General features: G+C 34.1%; 1 protein-coding gene across 1 annotated transcript in view; it reads left to right on the top strand.

Annotated features, from left to right (window-relative positions):
• The window catches only part of LOC118748881, a 349,864-nt gene that overhangs the window by 215,591 nt on the left and 122,699 nt on the right, over positions 1-11,574 (top strand). Inside the window, exon 3 of the mRNA XM_036483606.1 lies at positions 8,732-8,906. Coding sequence (XP_036339499.1) covers positions 8,732-8,906 — 175 coding nt within the window. The remainder of the gene's footprint in view (positions 1-8,731; positions 8,907-11,574) is intronic.

Genomic DNA, 11,574 nt, shown 5'->3' with positions numbered 1-11,574 from the left:
CACTTAACCAACCTGGAAAGACGCGTACAATATTACCTACAGTTGTACATAAATATGTATGTATGAATGCATTTAGTTCACCCAATGTGCCGCTACTACTTACATACATATGTATAAATTGCCACTGGGCAAAACTACTTGAGAAATAAGCATTAGTTTAATAGCACGAGTGCAACATCGTACACGTGATAGAAGTAAAACTTCTTAAAAAAAGCACTTGTGTGCGCCCCACACCAGGTAGAAATCTTAACAAAAATAAACTACGAGAATATCAGACGTAGACAGTTGTTTATTGTATCCAAAGTTGGTACCCAGTTGATAAGTTTTTATCATAAATATCTCATGTTTTTTTATTTTTTCGAATACTAAGGATATGATCATTCTTCTCGCTTTATTCCGTATTCGAAAATTTATGTAGTTGTAGCGATGAAATCATGTGTTAAATTTTTAGTTTTGCTACATAGTGAGGTAGGAGAAGTGTTTTTATGGGGGGATCATCCAAATCGTTTGGCTTAGAAGGTCTTGCCAAGCTCGTCGGCAAGCACGTTTATTAGAAGGGTGTCTGCTTCCTCCAATTTTGTTTTCGAATAGTATTTTGTTCCTTGGTTGTGCTTCCATTGTTGTTTTTTTTGTATTTAGGTGAATCTACCGCCACCTACATACCCATGTGTTGTTACAGCCACTTAATTCAAGTTAACTCAGCCTGTCTGTCTCCGCTATAAGAGTGGTTTATTTGAAAATGAGAGGGTTCTACCTTTAAGGTTAGTAAGTGCTTGTTCTTCCCCTTAAGTTTTCCAAAGTCAGCCCACCATTATTCACTGAAAGATGTGTTCGGAACACGGGTATGATTTGTGTAGGAACTGCATCCGGTCATAACCACTTACACTTCACGCCTATTTGCTTGGAATTTGGTTTTTCTCGTTATTTTATTCTATGTGACTTGAAAATATTTTTAACTATAAGAAAATATTAAAATTGGATTTAATTTACCAATACATTCAAACGAATTGTCAAATAAGCATATTTACATTTTTTGTATTGTCTATCTAGATTACTGTATAATGTAGTTGACGTTAAATGTAAGACTTTTTTATTCGTTGTATAAGTATAAACAAACCTACGTATGATTACATAAGTACAATGAGCCAAAAGCACAATATGGTTTTCAACCAAGTTATTGTTTGCTTTTTCATGGTTAATAAACCGATTGTAAGAAATGTGATTCAAGTTGAACATTTGAAAATAAATGCATATGCCTGGATGTAGCTGAACGTGCAAGTGTTTGCTGTTATTTGTTGGCTTCCAGAAGGTTCGAGTACGAACACCGTCATGCGCAACACATATGTATTGTGGCGAATACTGCGGCAACACAAAGCGAACAACGAGAAATAGGCAGAATGTTCGAAGAATGACGTAGAATGTTCCACAAAGAGAAACGTCAAGTTGGATGAACACTGCGAACAGCGAGAGAAAGAGAATGAGCGATAAACTTCAGAATGTTCTAGAGTTGCCATAAGTGCCAGCGCAGGTATATAAGGGCGCCGCCACCGCGAGGTGAGTGAGTTACAAGTCAGCAAGCTACAAGTAAAGTGAGCGGAGAATTGAGTTGCGAATAAGCAAGCTATAAGTTTAATTGTGTTAACAAGTAGGAAAGCGTTGTTATTGCTTTAACAAGTATTGTAAAGTTTTTTTACTGTATTAGCAAGTATTGTAAATTGTTTGTTGTACAATAAAGTTAATTGTACTACAATTCGGTCATCGTTAGCATTTATTTAACAATCCAGCGATACGAGCCCGAGTATATTTGGATAATCCCTCAATGTTTCAAGGATAATCGTAACAGTATGTTTAATTTGTATTTTTCTGTTTTTGGTTTTTCTTAATACGAAAAAGCATCTGTGAAGTGCAAAACCAAATCAAGCAACAATGGAAATTGATTCAAGTTGAACATTTGAACTGCAATGTCTTCCAAGCGGAGATCTACGCTATAGGGAGCTAGTCTTCTACTCAGTAGTAGAGTTCCAGAAGACAAAGCCACTATTTTTGTCGACAGTCAGGCAGCACTGAAAGCAACAGAATCTAATATTGAAATCGAGTATTGTATGGAAATGTCGCACCACACTGGCATCGCTGAGCCGTATCGACGTCACTCTATGCTAGGTTCCCGGACATAGCAATAGCGATCATGTTAGGAAAATTAATGAGTACACCCTGGCCGTGGCGAATGACTTGTGAAACAAACGGGATGACTGTGAGACCACAAGATTATTATGGCCGCGGTTGAGTAGGAAAAATACAAGGGACATACTGAAATTCAATCGATCTTCGGTAAGAGGCCTTACCGGCATCATCACAGGACACTGTGCTATAGCACGAATGCTCCAACGGTCGAAAATACCAACGAGTACTTTCCGCAGAGGCTGCCATGATGAGGAAGAGTCAATTGACCACTATCTGTGTCGATTTCCAGGTCTAAAGACGAAGCGACTGAAGTACTTTGGTTCACGCTTTTTTAACAGTCTGGGCGAAGTAGCAGAAATGGAACTGTTGGATCTCCTCGGCTTCATGAGGGATAGTTACTGGTTCAGTAAAATAATGACTTACAGGTACTCTTTCGATATAGGTACATGTCTCCACACTAAAAGAGGGCACCCACAATAAGCAATTCTGTCTCCGAGTGAAAGTATGGATTATTCCACACACGTCCTACTAACCTAACCTAACCTGAACATTTGAAGACACATTTATAAAGCGACTGTAGCTGAGAGTGCAGATATGCCTGCTGTTATTTGCTAGCTTTCAGAAAATGCGGGTTCAAATTCCAACGTGTTGGAACGAAAATAAAAATTTTTGGTTTGTAACTCCAGATTATGAAAAAGGATCTGCGAAGTGCAGAACATAAGCGTATTCAAACGTAAAAATTTACAACCAAAAGTTTGGTTAAAGTAAACCGAAGTGTCGTTAACATTACCAAATAATTGATTCGTTTTCAAGTTCGAACTTGGTAATATTAACCAATTTTTGGTTGATTTTTTCTCAGTGTATGTAACGTGAAGTATGTACAAATTTCTTTTGCTTTGTAGAGCAAGAAAAATTAATAAAATCACGTTATAAGTCCCAAACAATTAGTTTCAATATGCTACACTTGCTAAATTTTGGAATTTTTTCTGATATATTTATTTATTTTTAAATATATTATTTATTTCTGGTTGTGAAGCTAAGAAGAGCGTTATGGATAGTTAATCACTTTAATATAAGTTCAACTAAGTCTCCTTTTCGATTTGAGTTATCATTCCTACAATCTTTTAATTTTTTTTTGTATTTTTTTCGAATTTGCACCACCAAATTTCGTATCGAATAATCGAATGGTTGGGCAATGCGCGAATTTCGAGAAAAATCTAATTTCAACCCCGCACTACCCATCCCTAATGTTTTTATTTCCAGAGGGTCAGGGTTCGAGTTCCATTGCAGGCAACATGCAAATTAAAATTTTTAATTTTTTTATTGCTTTTATCTTAATTATGAAAAAGTACAATTGAATATTTTCCACTACATACTTAGTACTTCCATTGACGTTTTTGTAAGATCATATACGGGTGACGGGTAATTATATCAACGGAAATAAGGTCAATTGACTTTATTTCGCACCAGGTGGACATTATTACCTTTTTAAAAACGAAATAAAATCCATTGACATTATTTCTCTTTCAAACATTAAATTTGGCTAGCTTCGCGGTGATATTAATGTAACCTTACATAACGACAGGTAATAACTCCCAGATGGTTTCTAAAATCACAAATTAGTTTTTGTGCAAATTGCAGATAGAGGGTATTAATGAATTCAAGCCCTCGATATTTCACATTTTTATGTTTGTAAGTTATTGGAATCAGGGATGCCAACTTGGCTCAAACCGTGCCATTTGTCCTTATTTTACTTCAAATGGCACTTAATTTTTCAATTTGGCACAAAGTTCCAAAATGGCACTTTTGTAAAAAAAATAACATTTCAATACATTTTTGTGAAATCCTTTGCGTGCACTTCTTTTTCTCAACTAAAATTTTCTAATTTATAAAGGCTATTCAACTGGTTTATCTTATTTTATCATTGCACTTTTGTTTGGAAAATGTGGCTTTATTTTATTGCTAAATGTGAATGATTAAAAGGAGTGACACATCTTTTGGCATATTTTGGTACTTTTTTATCCTCAATATGGCACCTCATAACTAAGGATAGTTGACAGCCCTGATTGGAAGATTTCTGCTGGGTTTTGGGGCAACAACTTGTCTGCAGTAAAAAAGCATATAATTTGTGTTTCAAAAGTTTGTGAAAACCAATCAATTAACTTATATGATCTCGGTTCCGATATTAAATAATCAATAATTGTTTATACCCGCATTTTGGCACATTGGCTCGTTGAATGTGCCATCTAATAAATAGTGTCGTCATTCTCCTTAGCTGCTTTTAAATAATGTCGTCACATATTTCTGGCGGAGACATGAATACAGTGTAAAGGAATTCTTTTTCTACAATTGTTTCCTTATAGAAAGGTTGGTTTCATTTCCACATTAGACATTCCGAATTCGTTCAAAATATGCTAACTTAAAACACAGAATTCTTTCAGTGTTCCTCCGGGGTTTTTGGACATGGACTGTTTCTTCAATTTAATAGTGTTCGCTTTATTTTTGTGGAAACGAAACATGTTTTGCAAGTTATGTATCACTTCTACACTCTTTCTTCAAATATTTCTCGTATTCCATCTGTGCGCAGGCGTTTAGTTTTTCGCATCGTGTTTTTACATATTCGTAATTAAAATTTTTTTAATAAAATCAATTGGTAGTAGTTCATGATTGTGTGTGGATTAATATCACAACACTGAGGATTTGACAATAACCTTTTTCATCTATTAAAAAAAAAACACTTACGGGGCACTGCTTATAAGCACGGTGGGCAGGAAGCAAAGATAGGTTGCATAAAAATGTCGACAAAAACTGAAAGCAGGGTTGTATTTGTTGATATTTTTAGGTTAAGAATCCCTTTGAATTGAAATCCTAGCTGCTCCTGTTTTAAAGATATCAACATTTTACATAGTTATGATAGGACCGACTTTTGCGAAAGAGAAAAACATCCTTGTGCATTAAATATTCAACAATGTATGTGTGAGTAAATGTGTGTATATATATTGTGTGAAAATATAAGTTTATGTAAGTTTTTAGCCGGTTTCAATCGTTTCCAAGGCGCACCACGTAGAGGCAACTTACTTTGCACCTCTTTGTTCTTTTTTTGGTTTTATTTGTTTATATTTTTTTCTTGCTTTATTTTTTTATATTTGTTTTTTGTTTCCTTTTATTTTTTTTGTTGGCTTACCATATAATATAGTCACACATTTTAGTATTTAAATATTTTATTATTTAGTTAAGTTTTTATATATGCTGGAATGAAAATGTCATTACAGTTTTCTTCAGGCGACTCACAAAAATTGGTTTATCAACCATATTTATTTTGAATCTATCCCAGAATTTAATGAATTCCCTATGAACTGACTTCCCGGCCTGCTCGAACCATAATCCTAAACTATCGTTATTGAAGAATGAAATAGATTGCTTTAAATGTTTAAGGATAAAATGGATTTTGACAGTTTGAGAAATTCCAGTACTTGTCAAAGCTGTCCGGAGTTCGTTAAGATTTTTATCAAAATTACTAAGATCCGCTTGTTTTGCGGAAAACCATGTATTCACGATTTTGCTCATGGCTTTGAACGAGGCAATATATTTGGTATTGTTTTTACTGAAAGTTTCTTCCATACAAACTATGTTCGACATTTTTTTGTATGTGGAAGACACTGTCAGCAAAAAATAAATAATTGCAAAAAATCAACGAAATTTTCTGGTAACTTCAGACTTGCACTTTACTAATTGGCTCAAAAGCTACATTTTAAACATTTTTCTAAAAGATCTGATTAGAAATTGTGATCAGATGAAAGTGTCTCCGAGCCAATAATTTTGTACGGCACGGTACTTATAAGTAATCTAGGTTTCACGAAAAAAAAAAATAAATACAAGGTAACATTAAAATATCAGTCATTTGTTTCGTTGCTGTGAGCTTGTTTCAAAACTTCTGGCTTTTGCTATAATTGTAAAATTCTGTGCATGTCATTTTAACGTATTTAGGTACATACTTATATTAATCATCAACTATTGCTTATGCAAAACGTGCTACATTTAAAAAAAAAATCGCATATGAAAGAGCACCAACCCAACTCGTAATAATTTAAGTATACAAATTTTAGTATTTAGTATAGAAATATTCAATTGAAATACGCCAATATTAAAATGAAGCGCTTTGCACTTAACGGATGCTTTTTCATAATTAAGTTAAAAAAAAATGTATTTAAATTCCATGCTGTCTGTAATGGGATTTGAACCCTGACGCTCTGGAAATTAGCAAATTGTGGCAAGCATCTTCGTGCACTCACCTACAGCCGGACATGTAAATGTGCATTCAAATGTTCAGTTTGATTCAACACCACGTGTGCGTGGTATGAAAGTATTGTTTTTAAGTACGAACATTTCAAAACGATAATCAAATAAAAAATATTCATGTTTACTATGCGTTATTTCCCCCAGTAAATTCATACAATTTTTATTAATATTACAACGCGTTTTTTCTCTCAGCGTAGTCATTTTTAAGCAAAATTTGTGCAATCAAATCGAAAACCGGGACATTTAAATGAAACCCGGGACATTTTAAGGTTGGACCGGGACATCGGGACAAATAGTCTAAAACCGGGACATGTCCGGGAAAACCGGGACGTCTGGCAGCCCTACACACAAAGCGCATACTTTCATGCGATTTTCTTTATGATCGCATTTGTGTTCTGGATGTACAACAGTCATTATTTCCTGAAAGAAGAGTACATAAATACCAAAATAAATCTCATACAAGCTTTGAATTTATTTACTTATTATGAGGAGTACCGTTGGCCTAAGTTAGAGCATTTTTATTTCTTGCACAAGCGCAGTGCGACTTGCCTGCGCTACTTGCTTATAGCAACAAACCTTTAATAAAAAATTACTACCGTATTATATAGCATACAATATTGTATACATACATACATACATTGCGATATTGAAAGTGTTTCTAATGAGAGAGTTCACGCTACAGAAAATGGTAATTGTGGTGTTTTATCTAAGTTGTATACCGGTAGCGCCCAATAAATCTCGATCAATTATTCTTTCGGTAGGAAAAAATTAAAATGTTTCACATTGATTTGTTCCGTTTTAGTGAGTTAAAAAAGGGGAACAGATTTGTATGAGATTTCTTTTCGTATAAATATGCTCTAATTATCGAGAAGTACGCCTTCCTCTTTTGCAAATATGTATATCCTATCAGAAGTATATAAAATGTGGATATCTTTAAAACAGGAGCAGCTAGGATTTCAATTTAAGCGGATTCTTAACCTTAAGATATCAACAAATACAACCCTGCTTTCAGATTTTGTCGACATTTTTATGCAACCTATCTTCGCTTCCTGCCCACCGTGTAAGAACAACATTTTTTTTCTATGAATCGACATACTTTAAGTATTGTTGACGCTATTTCCATTTGGGCGTAGGACGGATGGTATTGAAAATGGGCGAAATCGGACAATAACCACGCCTACCTCCTATATAACGGTAATTTTCAGAAATACGAAAACTGCCATATTTTAGTAACTACTAAAGATAATTCGCTCAAAATTGACATTTAGAATACCTTTTAGACGAAAAATAAGAATATTAAAAATTTTTGGAAAATGGGCGTAGCCACGCCCACTTATAGTTACATGTGTATTTCTTGGTAACCGCTGCACCAATTTCTTTCAAACTTGGTACAGTTAGTTGTTGACCCTGGTACAGCATACCAAATGGCCGAAAATTTTTAAAATGGGACAATAACCACGCCCACATCCATATAACGGTAATTTTGAGAAATACGAAATCCTCGATAAATCAGTAAATATTAAAGCTAATTTATTCAAAATTGATGGTTGCAACAATTCTTTACCAGGAAATACGTTTATGATAAAATTTTGGAAAATGGGCGTGGCACCGCCCACTTATGATCACATATATATATCTCGTTTACCGTTCTAGCAACTTCTACCAAACTCGGTATGGTTATTGTGCTTGCCACATAAAAGCAAACCGTTGAAAATTGTTGAAATCGGACTAAAATTACGGCCGCTTCTCATATAAAGGTAAATTTCAGAAATGTTTTAAATTTCAATATTTCCAAACTTAAGGATGCTAGTTTACTTACAATTTATACACCCGCTTATCATGTAGCGGTAGCTTTCGGAAAGGTGGAGAACATATATTTAATACTTGCGCCGGGTATTTAATGTTCGGCTCCGCCCGAACTTAGACTTTCTTACTTGTTTCTTTTTTATCTATGTTACCGCATAACTTTGGATCACGTCAACCGATTTCGACAATTCTTTTAGCGGAAAGGTAGTGTCTCAGAGTTGGTCCCATACTAATCTGGTTTAGATCCGATAACATTATAGCCAAAAGCCCGTGTAGTATTTCTACTTAAGATAAAACGTAGCGAACGGTGGACGTCATTTTAATAAATTTCTTGACAGTGGTTACTGGTTTTACACATTGAGGTGTTTCGAAAACATTAACCGAACCTTAAAAAATACGAAAGATATTTGATATTGTCAAAGTAATTAATTTTTTGTACTTCCAGGAACTGTATGCGAACGTAACTTCTACGTATCCCAGTTTCACTCTCTCAGCTTTGACCCCCGGACACCCATATGTATTAGCAATTTATGCTTTCAACTTGAAAGGACGATCTGATGCCACGATCTTAAATATCGACATGATAATAACCACGGAGAAAAGATTAAATGCATGGAAAGGTAATATTTAATACGGAGAAGTTTTGATATAAGTAATGTAGCACTTTTTTCATACCAAGACCTACTGAACAAGCAGTAGCAGTAGAGCAGTTAATATAAACGAGATTTCTAAAAGAGTTTTTACACGATATGTATTTGCAACTGTAAACGTTACTTTTTCGATACATATGCAATTACATCTGTCTATCAATTTCAGAGTCTTATTAATAATTTAAAAATACGTTCTTTAAGAAGGAAATAAACCAAACCCAGATGATTCTATATGCATGTCAGATGAAAATAGAAGCATTTCTATTTCGTATGTACACTAGATTTGCCAGTTTTTTCCCACGGGATTTACAAAAATTTAACGGGACAAATGAGAAATAAAGAATTTTCCTTAAAAGCCCAACTGCTAACCATATATTACAAGGTGATCCATTTCAACGAAGTAATGTTCAGATTAGTTATAAACTTATGATAAATTTCGTTTATTTCATGCCAACCCTTTTTAATTTATACAAAAATATGTATGTACGTAGACATATAGTTCACAAAACCATAAAAACAAAGTAAGAGATACAATTGCGGTGAAAATAATAGCAAACAAATTCAAAATGATGAAATTTTCAAATTGTCAAAATTTATTGGCATGTGAAGCCCTTTTCACAATCAAACGCAGTATTTTTGGAACTTTTGCTGCATATCGAGCTTTTTAAGGTGTTGGCCAATACTGCTGGAACCAAGAAAATCTTTAAGAAAGCAAATTGGACTTAAACGCATTTTCACTTCAATTTTCTGTTCAACTTGAAGGACATAAAAAGAATTGGCAAAGGGACATTGACCCTAAAATCGTTTGTGTTTCTACTTAGCATCGCATTCTATTTACACCAGTAGCCAGGGGCCGAAAATAATAGTTGTTTTTTTTAACATATAAACTTGGCTAAATATTTTTTAAGACCTAAATAAAAGTCCTTTCCTAATAATAATAAACAAACTGCTTATCCAAATTAAAAAAGTTTGGTATCAAATAAAAGAGGACTAAAATAGCTTTAAAGCTGAAATGTCTAAACTATGAAATCCGCCTATTGAAAAATATTTCAATAAAATTTTTTATTTAATTACCATAGGGAACCTTGGTCAGGTATATGAATTTCTATTGTATTAGATTATAAAAACAAAAAATATAAATCATTCGTTATTTTTGTTTGTACCGAATTTGTTTAATTTTTATAAGCGATTTGTTTGTTATCCGGAAAGGACTTTTATTTCGGATTTAAAAAACATTAAGGCAAGTTGAACGGCTTAAAAATAACTGTAATTTTCGGTCCCTGCCCGTATAATAAATAGCGTCGAGGCTTCTGGCTGCCTATCAGAGATTTACATATAATCCCGGTTTTTGTACGCACTATGCAGTAAAAACCAGTAAAATGTTACTGGGTTTTGTGGATGGCGTTTTCGTACGCGAAATCTTGCAAGAAACTAGCAAAAGAGGGGAAATTGAGAGAGCAAGAACTACGGCTGAACTTGCAAGTTTTTCTGGATTTTTACTGGATAAATTTTTACTAGTAACTATTTGCCAGAAAGAAAACCTCCTGATAGTATGATGCTTAGTGCAATTCATACTAAGGTCCGTTTTCACCATCTCTAGTTTGCACTAATCCTCCGCTAAACATTGTTATCGACTTCACCGACTCAATGTTACATGCATGGAGTCGGTAACGTCGATGACGATGTTTAGCTTGGGAGTAGTATTAACCAGAGGTGGTAAAACGGCGCTAACAAAAAATTGGTTCGTGGGACTTTTAGGGCCATTTGCTCAAAGCCTGGTTGATACTAATCTAGGCAATTGGGAAATGGCCCATATTATTGCAGTTGAGTAAATAATCCGAATTTAATATATAGTAAGATGGGAAATACTATTTTTCTTAGAAGACCGCTTCGGAAAATAACAAATTAATCAGCTCTTCATAAAAATTGCAACTTCTTGCTGGTTTTGCGTTTTCGTTCTTTGTTGCATATTTCTCTCCTTGGGAGTAAATATTGGCTTACTCTCCGAAATTTGGTTACTGGCAAGTTACTGGATAGTGTCATACTGGATAATACGAAAACAGAGCTATAGGTTCGGTTGTTCGCCGGGTGATGTACAAATTTAGATCCAACCGTAAAGTATGCATTGCAACAAGATTAAAATATTCTGCAATACTTATTAAATATTTACTATGCAGTGGCGTAGCCAGGGGGGGCGGGGATGATCCCCCCTTCGTCAGTGAAATGAAACTTTTTATTTTTGAATTAATAACACAATACTATTTTACACTTCCGATTTATAATTTTTTTTTATTTCAGACTGATGACAAATTATATTTTAATGAATATATAAAATTATCGGTTGGTGTATTATGTATTTGAATATTTGCGACATACACTAGGCCATTTTGCTTAGTTCCCCACAGTGTCTGGAAATAATCTATAATCTATACAAAAACTGTACTTTTCCACTGTAAATTGTATCGAATTTTTAATTTGCTCATATGCATGCATGCATACATAGATTCCCTTCAAGACCAATGCTTTGATGATATTCACGGGAAAGTTTATGTAGATATATTTACATATTTTACTCTTTTAATATAAATGTCAAGGCAGATATTTTAAGATACACTTCTTAACATACAAATTTTTTTAA

This window comes from Rhagoletis pomonella, unplaced genomic scaffold (assembly GCF_013731165.1).
Source record: "Rhagoletis pomonella isolate Grant_MI unplaced genomic scaffold, Rhpom_1.0 Rhpom_scaffold_00001, whole genome shotgun sequence".
NCBI lineage: Eukaryota > Metazoa > Arthropoda > Insecta > Diptera > Tephritidae > Rhagoletis > Rhagoletis pomonella.
The sequence above is the reverse complement of the archived record's forward strand: the minus strand, read 5'-3'. Positions and strand labels throughout refer to the sequence as shown.